This window comes from Myotis brandtii, unplaced genomic scaffold (genome assembly GCF_000412655.1).
Source record: "Myotis brandtii unplaced genomic scaffold, ASM41265v1 scaffold314, whole genome shotgun sequence".
In the NCBI taxonomy this organism is placed as follows: Eukaryota; Metazoa; Chordata; class Mammalia; order Chiroptera; family Vespertilionidae; genus Myotis; species Myotis brandtii.
Window position 1 is genome coordinate 3,418,055 of NW_005362033.1, and position 14,803 is coordinate 3,432,857.

Genomic DNA, 14,803 nt, shown 5'->3' on the forward strand with positions numbered 1-14,803 from the left:
AAAAAAATTAAGATACTTAGGAATAAACTTAACCAAGGAGGTAAAAGACTTATAATCAGAAGCAAAATCAAAGGACAAAGAAAATTATAAATCACTGTAACTGCTTTAATATTAAAATATTTATTTTTCTAAAAGATCACACAAAAGTTGGGAAGAGAAAGAGGATGTCAACTAGTCTACATCGAAGTCCAGGCTGATGGAGGACAAAGAGCTGCCTAAGGAAATGTAGCTGGAGTCAAGGGCAGAGCTGGAGCTGGTGGCCGGCCTGAGCCCGGCAGCCTGGGGCAGCCACGCTCGCCGGCACCACCAAGTGCAGAGGGGGGCAGCCACGCTGCTGGCCCCATCGTTCCTCCTTTCCAGAAAGGGAGAGAGCGGGCGCTCACTCTTTAGACATGTTCTTGATGGTCTTGTGCTCCTTCATGGCTTTCTCCCAATCGCTGCCATTGAATTCCTCGATGACCATACTCCGCACAGTGCCCTCATCCAGACAGTGTGGGGCGATTCCTGGGGGGAGTGGCACAGAGAAAGGGGTCCCCAGTATGAGTGAGACCAGGTGCTCTACTGGCTCTTGGACAAACCCACACCTGCGAGCATCCCTGGGCTGCATGTGAGCCTACAGGGTCCTGCTTACTTTGTTCGTCTCTGAGACGGGGATCAGCCTTCCTCAGCCAGGGAGGCCACGGCTGGCCATCCGTCAGGACCGGCTGAGTACAGAGCAGAACGGCTCCGCCTGGACCCATCTCTGACCGACAGTCTGCAGAATTCACAGGCCTTTTCTGGCCGAGCCAGGTGGCTTCTAAGCATTAAATGCCACCCCATCTGCACAGGAGCTGACACTGTCCAAAGCCTTCCTGTGCTTCGCGGTAGGAAAAAGGCGCCACCATGTGACACACGGGAACGAGCAGCAGCTGCTCTGAGAAATGCGCAGAACAGCGAGGTGGTGCCATGCCCTCCCCACCGCGAGGCAAGGACACGGCCCAGCTGCCCCCAGTCCTGGAAGCTGCGCCTCCACGGGAACGAGATCCCTCAGGGACGTCCCCACCGCTGCTTCAATTCACATGGCAAGTGGCGTCATTCTGAACAACCGTCTAAAGGCTGTTTCTGCCTCCAGATCAAGTAGGACCGGAAGAGGGACTTTGGGGGCTTCTCCTGTTTCTGTTTTGAACCAAAAAGTTTGAAGGGCATTATCAATGCTCTTCCATCTTGCTTCCTTATCCCTTTAACCACCATTGTTACCCCCCTTCCCACAGGCCCCCGATCTCTCCCCTGCTCGCTGTCTCTCAGTGCCAGCCCCGTGAGGCAGCTCTGGCAGCACCAGGATGAGGTCGGGACGGGGCTGGCATCTGACTGAGCAGAGCCAGGCTTCCGTCCCATCGTCTGTTCCTCTGAAACAGGCCTGCGGAAGGGTCTCGCCACGCAGGGGCAAGCCGAGCACGCAGTGCCCACCTTGCTAACCAGATTTTCCCAGAGCAGCCCAGTGACTGGTGTCCCCAGAGCTGTGCCGTTCTCATTACTCACCAAAGCCCCCGGGGTTGGAGCGGGGGGTGTAGAAACTCTGGACCCCACATCTCTTGCAGAAGGTATGCTGCGCCTTGTGAGTGTTGAACGTGTACGTGGTGATGCTCTCCGCTCCCTAAGGGAAAACAGACAGACAGGTGTCCCCTTCTACAAAGAGATGTTATTTCTCACTTAAAAAATCTGTCTTCGAAAAGGCTCAACGGGTTAGGGAGCCCCTCTGCAGGGCCCTCGGGATGATGAGGACACGTCCGATCCCCCAGGGAACCACCTGCACAGCCAGGAGACTCGTGTAGATGGGCCTGTTCTGGAGAAAGGACAGCTCATGCCTTCTCGCAGGTCAACTGCACACAGAGCAACTCAGCCTCACAGTGTCCCTGTTCACGGCCAGACAGCCCTGTCGACATGGGGGTGGGGGTGTGGGGGCGGGAAAACGCCTGCTTTCCAGGCCCGAGTGAGTAGACAGCCCGCACTAGGGACTGGCTCTCCATGTCCCCAAACAGCCCTGCTGAAGGTCTTGAGAAAACAGTTGACTGCAGTTGCGAAAAACAAACTAAGAAAAGAGTATTTGCCAGACATCAGAGACAAAAGACTAATTTCCCAAATGGATAATAACAAATGAGAAATTGGACAAAGAACATGAACAAACAGTGACAAGAAAAAACAGGCCTGGCGGATAGCTCCGTTGGTTAGAGCATCGACCAAAAATGCAAGGTTGAGGGTTTGATACCCAGTCAGGGCACCTACAAGAATCAACCAAAGACTTCATAAATAAATGGAACAAGAAGTTGATGTTTCTCTCCCCCCGCTTCTCTCTCTCTAATCAATAAATAAAAATTAAGAAAAAATAAACAAATAGGTCTTTAACCTGTGAAATGATGTTTACACTCATGAACTGCGATGAGATATTTTTCACTGTCAGGTGGGCAAAATATAAAAGTAGTTTAACACAGTACTGAGGCGATGTGGAGGAACATCACTCAATGGGCCAGTTGTGAGAATATACACTGATAAGTTCTGACATCAAAATTTTAAATGAACAATCCTTTGACACAGCAACTCCACGTCTGGAAATGTATCCCACAATTAGAATCCCATGTTTCCAATGACACATGTACATGGATATTACAGCACTGTCTGTACAGGCTGAAGACTGGACAAACTGAAAATGTCCAACAGAAGACTAGTTAAAGCAACTATGGACACATAAAATGGAATCCTCTGCAACTTTCCGAAAGTTACAAATACTAATACGGAATCTTCTCTAAGGTCACAAAGTTAGTGAAAAGGCAAAGCGTATTACAATGTGTGTACTAGACACTATTCCTATTTTTTTAAAAGGATATACATACTTGTGCCACTGTGTGTGTCGGGGGGAGTGTGGGTGTGGGTTGGGGTGGAGGGTTTCTGTGTGTGTGTGTCTGTCTGTCTGTCTGTGGGTTGGGGTGGAGGGTTTCTGTGTGTGTGTGTGTGTCTGTCTGTGGGTTGGGGTGGAGGGTTTCTGTGTGTGTGTGTGTGTCTGTCTGTCTGTGGGTTGGGGTGGAGGGTTTCTGTGTGTGTGTGTGTGTCTGTCTGTGGGTTGGGGTGGAGGGTTTCTGTGTGTGTGTGTGTGTCTGTCTGTCTGTGGGTTGGGGTGGAGGGTTTGTGTGTGTGTGTGTGTGTGTGTGTGTGTGTGTGTGTGTGTGTCTGTGTCTGTGGGTTGGGGTGGAGGTTTTCTTACGCTTCTTCCCCAGCCGCCAGAACACCCTTGAGCTCTGCGTCTCCTATAAAAACAGTTCCCTCAGGGGCCTCTCCTCACCCTGCGGCCACTTCACCACAGAGAAGCTGCAAAGAGCAACAGCCAAGTGGTCCCAAACCAGCCAGAGTGATCTGATTACACACTTCCCCCGAGAAATTCCCCAGAGTGGGGAGCTGCCTCACACCCCCCTCACCCGTTCATTACCAGAGGTCACTGGTGACCTCCGATCCTCACTCCCTCGCGATCCTGTGCGCCCACCAGCCTGACCACAGCCCTCCTCCCACTGAGCGCACAGCCTGTCATCACTTCTGTCTCAGGCCCAATCACAATCACCAAGGGCAGCATCTTGACTAATCTAATGGGCACTTCCCTTGACCACTGGATTTTTAACTTGCTCTTCTACTGACCTCTCAGTACCACGCCTTCCATTTAAAGTTTGTGTCTCTGAGGACACCCACTCCTGTTTCTCCCCTCCCCCCGGCCATCCTTCTCGGGCTCGATAAATGCTGGCGAGCCCAGGAGCTGTCCTCGGCCCTCTCCCTTCTTTGGCTACACCCTCTACCCAGCTGGCCTCACCCGGTCTCATAACTCTAAGCACCGGCAATAAGCCAACCACTGTCAAATCGGCAGCTGCAGCTCTGCTCTCTCTCCACAACTCCACTCACCTCCAGCTGCCCACTTCCTACCTCTGCATGAATGTCCAAAAGATAACTTCAATCGAACTTTTTCAAAAAAGAACTTTTGCTTCCAGCATCTCACTGGCTTCTCGCCCAGGATCTGGCATCTCTGTTGCCTCGTTGGTTAGGCCCAACACTGTGGATGTACCTTTGCTCTCTCTTCCTCCTCTTCACGCCCGATCCTTTACAGAGTTCTGTGCACCCTTCTCTACAACAGCGGCTCTCAGAGCGTGGTCCTCACCAAGAGCATCACATGAACACATAGAAATGTAAACTCTCACTCCCATCCCACGACCCACGGATCAGGAGTGGGGCTCGGCCACCTGTTTAACATGCCCTGTAAGTGACCGTGCACACTGAGGTGCGAGAACCACTGCTCTAAGACACCTGTTCAATTACCTATTCAAAACATATCTCCAGCCCTGGCCAGTGGTTAGAGCATCATCCCGTGCACCAAAGGGTTGTGGGTTCAATTCCCAGTCAGGGCACATATCCAGGTTGTGGGTTCAATTCCCGGTTAAGGGACGCACAGAAGGAGGCAACCAATCGATGTTTCTCTCTCACATCCATGTTTCTCTCTCTCCCCACTCCTCTCTCTAGAATCAATGAAGAAGAAAAGCACATCTCCAGTTATCTATTTTCTTTCCATCTCCATGACTACCATCTGAATCCAAGCTCCCATCAGCTCTCACCTGACCCGCCTTGACAACCTCTTAGCTACCCCCGTCTGCACCTGCCTCCTTACAAGCCAGTCTCCACACAACAGCCAAAGTGAGCTTTTAAAACACTGAAGCAGGTCTTGTCACTGCCCTGCTTATGCCCCTCCTTGAACTTCACACTACACAGAGAGTAAAAGCTACCCCTTCTGCTGTTGCTCTCGCCAACCCCGCCCTAGTCTACCCTTTCACCTCCACCTCACTGACCCTCTGCGGTCACAACGGCTGGTTCAGCTCCTCAGGCATGCCACAGCTGTGCTCGGAAGCCCCCTGCACTATATTCTCTCTTTGCTGGGGAGCTCCTCCACCCACGCACCCCACCTTCACCACGGATAGCTGAGCACTGGAGGGACCTTTCCTAACCAATCTACTCCAGCCCCCAGTGGTCATCTACGTGTTGCTCTACTTCCCCTCTTTACACGCACGATCGGACTTCTGACTTAGTCCTTCTGTATCCCCTCTATAGACTGTCAACTCCGAGCGGACCTGTCTGTCCTGCCAACGGCTGGGCTTCAGTGGAGCAGTGCCTGCGCGCAGCAGGTGTCCCATAAATACTTGTTGAATGAATAAGTGTTGTACTTACTTTTTTAAAAAAAAACACAATATGTACATATAATGAATCACTACACAGCGTATCTGAACCTAATATAATGTTATGTGTCAATTTAAAATGAATGAATAAGCCCTGGCTGTGGCTCGGTTGGTTAGAGGTTGTCCGGGTGCACCTGGGATGTGGGCTCGACCCCTGGGTCAGGGCACCTGCGAGAATCAACCCATGAGAGCACAGATAAGTGGAACAACAAATCGATGTCTCTCTCTCTAAAAACCTATCAATAAAATTTTTTTAATTAAAAAGAATAAATACCAAAAAAAAGCAGAAACTTGCTCCTTCAACAGACTGGAGCCAAAGAAGAGGATGGCGCTCTGGAGCACGAGAAGAACGCCTTGATAGGCAGGCCCCCGAAGAAAAAGTGTGAGTCCAAGACCCAGAGCCCCGGCTGCACCCGCTGGTGTCTTCAAACACCATCCGCCCTGGGTGCCAGGAGCAAAGGCGACCTGGGCTGCAGCCACGGGCCTCTGAGGGGACGGGCTGTCCTCGGGACCTCCGGGAAAGACGAGAGACAGGTCTGCTGCCCCCGTCCCACCACCCCCACCACTCGCATGAGGACCGAGGGCTGACAAACAATAGGAGACAAATCAGCCCGAAGTACTGGTAGTAAGTCCCTCACTGCCCAGGGAAGCAGGGACCCATGCACTTGTTCACTAGTCTCTCCCTGGGCTGCAAACGCAGAACAGGACAAGAGCCCAGGGACTGGAGCCGGAGGACGAGAGGGGCAGCGGGGAGGACTGCACTGTGTACATGCATGTCCCTCCTTTCAGATGCTGCCCCAAGAACAAAAAACTACCCACAGTAATAAAGTTTAAAAATCTTATATATTTTTCACTGGGAAATGCTAAAGTCGGTTATAAAACAGAAAGGAAGGTAAAATCCTACTTTGATACAAGACAAAATACATATTTAGATGTATTTATCTGTGTACAAAATCGTGCACAAGGATATACACCAACATATTCACAGTGATTACCTTTAGTTGATAGGATTTGGATGATCTTATTTATTTGAAAATGTTTCCTCAGTAATATCACATAAGCATCCAAAATATAAAGGAAAACATAACAAAACCTTTACAAATACACATGAAGCCTGGGTGACCAGGGAAGGGACCGCCCAGAGGCGCCGTGCTGCGCTCCTGTCCCCTCGAACGCTGCGGGGTGCTGCCAGTCAGCGGGGGACTCACCAATGGGCTCTGCATCGTCAGCCCTGCTCTTAGCACTAACCTTCAGGAGCTTGAAGCGAGAAGCAGGAACAATGAAGTGTCTGTTCTGCTTCTTCTTGCAAACACTGCAGCTACAGAAAGAAAGAGCAAGTTCCAGATTTTGAACAGCCCTCCCCACCCTCTGAGTGCCAAGGGGCCCAACCTGATATGATCTGAGAGCTGGCTGACCCCAGGAGTAAGGCCTCTGCCGGCACTCTCCCGGGAAGGTGACGCGCCGGCAGCGAAACTGGCCGCCTGGGTCTCTGCCCGCAGGCCCCACCCTCAGCAGTGGGGACCACGCATCCCGTTGAAGACCCTCACTAAGAGAACCACAGGTCTGTGACCACCCCCACTTCATTACAGGGCAGGGAGCTGTTGGTTCTAGACACACTGACCCCAGGCATAGCTACAGTCTTCTACCTCTGGGAGAGCCACACCAAAATGGACAAGAAAGATTACATGTCCCTCTTGGCTCATTTGCACATCACAGTAAGCCCACCTCCAAGTAAAACAGGCCCTCAGATGACCATCTGTGGAACTAAATCTAAGCCCTCTCTTTTCAGTCCACCTTTTTAAAAAATTCTAATTTAGCCCTAACCAGTTTGGCTCAGTAGATAGAGCGTCGGCCTGCGGACTGAAGGGTCCCAGGTTCGATTCCGGTCAAGGGCATGTACCTTGGTTGCGGGCACATCCCCAATGGGGGGTGTGCAGGAGGCAGCTGATTGATGTTTCTAACTCTCTATCCTTCTCCCTTCCTCTCTGTAAAAAATCAATAAAGTATATTTTTAAAAAATTATAATTTAGTACAGAATCCTCAATAAGAAGAGCCTCTAATACTCTGGTATAGAAGCCATGGTGCTTCTTCAATCTGGACTCCACTGTTAGCAGCCTGGTCAGTTCCATGATATTTTTTCTCATATAACTCAGGGACCACCTAAGGAAAAAAGTTCCAAAACACCGAGCCTGTCCTTGTTGTCACAGTGCCAGGGACGGCGCTAAAAAGCACGCCCTCCACCTGGAAGAACCCAGCGAGAGGGCCCAGCACAGTGTGCACACCCTCCTCTCCCTTCCCCTCCACCTCCCCCAACTCTGAAGACTCTGCCCAAGGCATTCATTCAGTGCCCAGACTGACCCGCTTCCAGCTACCACTCCCCACCCACCATTCTGGGGGGTGACTCTGCCGGGCACAAGCCCGAGGACCCTGCTCTGTGTCACCAAGTGCTCTCTCTCTCTCTCTCTCTCTCTTTCTCTCTCTCACTCACTCATGCACACACACTCACATATAGAGCAGACTCAGTTATTTTTAGCCTTCATCTTTTTTAAAAAAAATTATTATTAAAAACTTCTAGCCCTAGCTGGTTTGGCTCAGCGGATAGAACGTTGGCCTGCAGACTAAAGGGGCCTGGGTTTGATTCCAGTCAAGGGAACATACCTGGGTTGCAGGCTCGATCCCTGGCCCTGATCAGGATGTGTAAGGGAGGCAACCAACCAATGTGCCTCTCTTACATCGATGTTTTCTGTCTCTCCCCCTCCCTTCCACTCTCTCTAAAAATCAATGGAAAAATTTCCTCAAGTGAGGATTAATTAACAAAAACAAAACAAAAAAAAAAAACGAAACTTCTAGCTCCGGCCAGTGTGGCTTAGTTGGCTGGAGCATTGTCCTGTACACTGAAAGGTCATGGGTTTAATTCCCAGTCAAGGCACATACCTGTGTTGCAGGTTCAATCCCTGGTCAGGGCTCCTATGGGAGGCAGCCGATCTATGTTTCTCTCTCTCTAAAAATCAATTAACATGTCCTCGGTGAGGGTTAAAAACAGAGTTTTAAATTTATAAAAAACTTCTAGTACACACAACAGGAAAAAGAATAGAAAAATGAACCCTTATATACATATCTCCTGACTCCAACAATTATGAACTGTATGTTGTTTCATCTATACCCCAATTCCCCGGGAGACGCTGGAGCGCTGTGTTTGAACTCGGATCCTCTTAAACCAACTGGGGAAGAGAAAACACTCACTTGCAGTCGAAGATGTGCAAGTCCGCCGAGGCCCAGACTTCAAAGCGAACGGCTCCACAGTGGCAGCCTCCTGTGTGTTTCACCAGGCCCTGGTATTCGCTACATAAAACAGAAAATCAGAAAGATCGGAATTTCTGAGGCGTAGCGGAGCTACCCAATACAGAGTCACAAACCCAAACAGGCAGCCAAAATGAGGAGACAAAAAAAGCAACCCACAAATGAAAGAACAAGAGAATTATCCAGAAGAAGAAATAAATGAGGCAGAGATAAGAAATTTATCTGATATAGAGTTCAGAATAATGATGATAAAGATGATCAACAGCATGAGAAAATATATAGTAACTATGAAAACAGAAATAAAGAATGACATAGCACAAATAAAGAATACATTGGAAGGAATACACAGCAGATTAGGTGAAGCTGAGGATTGAATCAGTGAATTAGATGACAGGGTTGAAAAAAATCACTCAATCAGACAACCATAAAGAAAAAAGCAATTAAAAAACAGGAGGACAGCTTAAGGGAGCTGTGGGACAACGAGAAACGAAACAATATTAGAATAGCAGGTGTGCCAGAAGAGGCAGAAAGGGAGAAAGAGATAGAGAACGTGTTTGAAGAAATAATGGCTGAAAACTTCCAATACCTGGTAAAAGAAAAAGTCACACAAGTCCAGGAGGCACAGAGAACCCCAAGGAAGAAGAACCCAAACAGGCCCATGCCCAGACACATCATAATTAAAATGCCAAAATTAAAGACAAAGAGAAAACTCTTAAAGGCAGCAAGAGAAAAGCAAACTGTTACCCTACAAAAGAGCTCCCATAAGGCTGACACCTGATTTCTTATCAGAAACTCTACAGGCTAGAAGGGAGTGACATGACGTACTCAAAGTAATGGAAAGCAAGGATCTGAGACCAAGATTACTATATCCAGCAAGGCTATAGTAATTCAAGTGCACATTCAAAATAGACGGTGAAATAAACAGCTTCCTGGACAAAAAAAAAGACTAAAGGAGTACATCACCACCAAGCCAGTATTACAAGAAATGCTAACAGGACTGCTGTAATGAGAAGAAGAAATAGAGAGAGAAACCTGGGCATACAGAATTAAAATGGCAATAAATAAGTACCTATCAATAATAACCTTAAATGTAAATGGATTAAATGCTCCCATCGAAGATTTAGGGTTGCTAAATGGTTACACAAACATGACCCAACTATATGCTGTCTCCAAGAGACCCACCTCAGAACAAAAGACACACACAGGATAAGAATGAAGGACTGGGAAAAAATGGAAAAGAAAAAAAGCTGGAGTAGCAATACTCATATCTGACAAAATAGACTTCAAAATGAAGGCCATCACAAGAGACAACAAAGGTCACTACATAATACTAAAGGGATGGATTCAACAACAGGATATAACCCTGGTAAACATATATGCACTCAATATAGGAGCACCTAAATATGTAACAAAAATTTCTAGAGGACTTTAAGGGAGAGATCAACAACAATACAGTCATAGTAGGGGACTTTAACACCCCTCTGACTTCACTGGATAGATCTTCCAGGCAAAAACTTAACAAGGAAACAGTGACTCTAAAGGATACACTGGATCAGATGGATTTAATTGACATTTACAGAACATTTCACCCCCAAGCTGCAGAATATACATTCTTAAGGGCACATGGATCATTCTCAAAGATAGACCACATGTTAGGACACAAAACAAATCTCTATAAGTTCAAGAAGATTGAAATCATATCAAGCATCTTTACAGATCCCAGTGAAATAAAATTAGAAAACAACTACACTAAAAACTCCCAAAACATTCAAACACATGGAGGCTAAGTAGCATGTTATTAAACAATGATGGGTTACCACTGAGATCAAGAAAGAAATAAAAAATTTCCTGGGAAGAAACAAAAATGAACACACAACAACCCAAAATCTCTGGGACACAGCAAAAGCAGTCCTGAGAGGGAAGCTCATAGCATTACAGGCCTACCTCAAAATACAAGAAAAATTATCAATAAACTGTTTAACACTACAACTTAAAGAATCAGAAAGAGAACAACAAGAAAAGCCCAAAGTAGAAGAAAGGAAATAATAAAGATGAGAACAGAAATAAATGACATAGAGACAAAAAAAATACAAAAAGCAATGAAACCAAGAGCTGGTTCTTTGAAAGGATAAACAAAATTGATGAACCATTCGCCAGATTCATCAAGAAACAAAGAGAGAGGACCAAAATAAATTAAATCAGAAATGAAAGTGGAAAGTAACCACTGACACCACAGAAATACAAAGGATTTTAGGAAATACTATGAACAACTATGTGCTAACAAGTTGGACACTGTGGATGAAATGGATAAATTCCTAGAAAAATACAATCTCCCAAAACTGAATCAGGTAGAATCTGAAAACCTGAATAGGCCAATAACCACTGATGAAATTGAAACACTAATCAAAAAACTCCTGGTAAATAAAAGCCCGGGTCTCAACAACTTCATGGGGGAGTTTTACCAAACATTCAAAGAACAACTAACACATATCCTCCTCAAACAATTCTAAAAAATCTAAGAGGAAGGAACACTTTCAAGCTCTTTTTATGAAGCCAGCATTATCCTCATTCCAAAACCAGATAAAGACACTACAAAGAAAGAGAATTACTGGCCAATATACCTGATGAACATAGGTGCTAAAATCCTCAACAAAATGTTAGCAAATCAGATCTAGCAATATATTGAAAAGATCATACACCATGACCAAGTAGGATTTATCCCAGGGATGCAAGGCTGGTAGAATATTCACAAATCAATAACGTGATACATCACATAAACAAACTGAAAGACAAAAATCACATGATCATTTCAATAGACGCAGAAAAAGCATTCGACAAAATCCAACACCCATTTTTATAAAGACTCTCAGCAAAGTGGGAATAGAGGGAGCATATCTCAACATGATAAAGGCCATATATGACAAACCTACAGCCAACATCCTACTCAATGGACAAAAACTAAAACTATTTCCCCTAAGAATAGGAACAAGACAAGGATGTCCACTTTCACCACCACTCTTCAACATAGTACTGGAAGTCCCAGCCACAGCAATCAGACAAGAAGAAGAAATAAAAAGCATCCAAATTGGAAAGGAGGAAGTAAAACTCTCATTATTCGCAGATGACATGATATTGTACCTAAAATCCTAAAGACTCCACAAAAAATATCCTAGGCTTAGTAAGTGAATTTGGCAATGTAGCAGGATACAAAATCAACACCCAAATATCTATGGCTTTTTTTATACACCAATAATGAATACTCAGAAAGGGAAACTAAACAAGCAATCCCATTTACCATTACAATAAAAAACGTAAAATACTTAGGAATAAACTTAACCAAGGAGGCAAAAGACCTGTATTCGGAAAACTACAGGACATTGAAAAAAGAATTATAAACAAGTAGAAGAATATACCGTGTTCATGGATTGGTAGAATCAATAGCATTAAAATGTCCATACTACCCAAAGCAATCTATAGATTCAATGCAATGCCTATTAAAATAGCAACAGCATATTTCACAGACCTAGAACAAATACTTTAAAAATTTATATGAAATCAAAAAAGACCCTGAGTAGCTGCAGCAATCTTGAGAAAGAAAAACAAAGTTGGAGGAATCACAATACCAGATACCAAGTTATACTTCAAAGCCACCGTAATCAAAACTAACTGGTACTGGCACAAGAACAGGCATATACTAGTAGACCAATGGAACAGAACACAGACCCCAGAAATGCACCCAAGCCATTACAATCAATTAATATTTGACAAAGGAGCCAAGAGCATACAACGGAGTCAAGAGAGTCTCTTCAATAAATGGTGTTGGGAAAATTGGGACAGATATATGCAAAAAACAAAAAACAAAAAAACGAAACTAGACCACCAACTTACACCATGCACAAGAATAAACTCAAAATGGATAAAATACTTAAATGTAAGTCAGGAAACCATAAAAACCCTAGAAGAGCCCGGCCGGCGTAGCTCAGTGGTTGAGCGTTCCCGGTTCGGTTCCCAGTCAGGGCACATGCCCAGTTGCGGGTTCGATCCCCAATGTGGAACGTGCAGGAGGCAGCTGACCAATGATTCTCTCTCATCACTGAGGTTTCTATCCCTCTCTCCCTCTCCCTTCTTCTCTGAAATAAATAAAAATAAAAAATGCAAAAGAAAGCATTCCAGCCCTAGCCCCTTTGGCTCAGTGGATAGAGCGTCGGCCTTCGAACTGAAACAGCCCAGGTTCGATTCCGGTCAAGGGCATATGCCCGGGTTGTGGGCTCGATCCCCAGTGGGGGTCTTGCAGGAGGCAGCTGATCCATGATTCTCTCTCATCATGGATGTTTCTCTCTCTCTCCCTCTTCCTTCCTCTCTGAAATCATAAAAATATTTTATTTTAAAAAATAAAGCATTCCAAAAATTTTGGGACAAGGTCAGGTGGGGTTAGGAGTAGGAATTCTAATCCCACCACTCAAACATTTTTATTTATGTCAAATATTTACTAAAAATTTTTACCAACCAAGTGCACTGCAGTGGAAAGAGAGCAGTAAACAAGATACAGCAGATATGGTTCCTGGCCTTACTGACCTTAAGTGGCCATCAAACAAATTACCCAAATTAAAAAAAAGGTTGGGGATTGAAATGATTGTGATAAAGGTGGTACAGGCTGCTGTGGAAAAGAAAGACAATGGGACCCAACTGAGTCTGAGGGTTCAGAAAAAAGCCTTCTGAAAAAGTAACAACAGCTCTTATCATTTTGCTATATTCTCTTCCAGTATTTTCATACACATGACTTTTTACAAAGCCATACATACACATTACATACAATTTTAATCCTTTTAAAACTTTTATATTTAGCCAGGCCTTTAATTGAACATGACTAGGATTTGATAAATATCATCAAAACGCTTTCTAAAAGAACTGAACAGTCTTATCAGTAATGAATGGGAAAACATTTCACTGTACCTTCTCAAGCAATAATTACAGGAAAAAACAGCTTGCAGTTTTAATCTGCATTTATTTGGTTATTAGGGAATGGCTACAAAAGGTGAAGGGGAAGGGTGAGAGGGTATCAACCAAGGTTCTTGTATGCATGTATGCATGGCCCATAGACACAGATAATGGGGCAGGCTGAAGGGGACCCATGGGGGGGGAAAGGAGATATATATAATACGTTCAACAATAAAGAATTATTAAAAATAATCATTTTTTAAAAAGGTGAAGAGGGCCCGGCCAGCATGGCCCAGTGGTTGAGCACCGACCTATGAACCAGGAGGTCATGGTTCGATTCCCCATCAGGGCACATGCCCAGGTTGCCAGCATGCAGGAGGCAACCAATCAATGATTCTCCCTCATCATTGGTGTTTCTATCTCTCTCTCCCTCTCCCTTCCTCTCTGAAATCAGTAAAAATATATTTTTTAAAAAGTGAAGGGGAATAAAAGGTACTACCTTTCAGTTATAAGGTAAGTCATGGGGATTCAAGGTACAGCGCAGGGAATAATAACACAATAACTTCGTAGGGTGACAAAGTTATTATTAGACTTGTAGTGATCACACCATAGGTATATAAATATCGAATCACTATGTTGTACACCTGAACCTAATATATTGTGTCAACTATAATTTTTAAAGAATTTTAAAGACTGAATGCTTTATCATGTTTCTTTACAAGTTGAATCAGTTAATTTGATGTACTTATATTTTTTCTGCATATACAATTAATGCTTACTGTAAAAAGTTCAAACGTTACAGCACTTGATAACAATAAAAATGAAAAATTCCTATAATCCTAACACCCGCAGGAATCCAGTTAACTATTTGCTATATATTCCTGTAGACTTTTTTTCATACAATACTTTAACAAAAACAGTGCAGAATTGTACATTCCTTTCGCATGTAAGTTAATATGGTGAGTTTTTGTTTCTTATAAGTATAAAAAAAAAAATATTCAGTCCAAAACGACAAAAAGTGAAGCACACAGAAAACCAAATAGTCCGTCTCTGGGAAGACTCATTCTCACGAAGCGAATTTCTTCTGGAACAAAGACAAGGAACATTCTTACTCAGGAATAATCCTCGGGCCGTTGCCAATAGTGTTTTTCTAGGGTTTTGATCTTTTTAATTCATAAATAGTCGACACTGAGAGGTATTAAGGTGCTAAAATCCTTCTCGGAAGTACAACCGGGCCCAGGGCCGGGGTCTGGGCGCTGTCGCGTTTGGAGAAAACCAGGGGGCCCGGCCGGAGACACATCACTAGCCCCGCCACCGCCCCCCAACAG

The 14,803-nt window shown here is 45.1% G+C and overlaps 1 protein-coding gene across 1 annotated transcript; it reads right to left on the reverse strand.

Annotated features, from left to right (window-relative positions):
* Positions 1 to 101: 101 nt before the first annotated feature.
* Positions 102 to 11,179, reverse strand: CENPV (centromere protein V). The gene is made up of 5 exons (XM_014542891.1): positions 11,159 to 11,179; positions 8,481 to 8,579; positions 6,486 to 6,555; positions 1,519 to 1,633; positions 102 to 504 (listed from the first exon to the last, which is right to left on the reverse strand). Exons 1-5 carry the CDS (start codon positions 11,167 to 11,169, stop codon positions 380 to 382), a joined length of 420 nt encoding a protein of 139 aa, XP_014398377.1. The 5' UTR covers positions 11,170 to 11,179; the 3' UTR covers positions 102 to 379.
* Between the last annotated feature and the right edge of the window lie 3,624 nt (positions 11,180 to 14,803).

Coding starts and splice junctions, on each gene's coding strand:
- CENPV (XM_014542891.1), bottom strand. Junction 6,556..8,480: donor TTGCACATCTTCGACTGCAA/GTGAGTGTTTTC, acceptor TTCTTTCTGTAG/CTGCAGTGTTTGCAAGAAGA. Junction 1,634..6,485: donor CTCGCTTCAAGCTCCTGAAG/GTTAGTGCTAAG, acceptor GTTTTCCCTTAG/GGAGCGGAGAGCATCACCAC.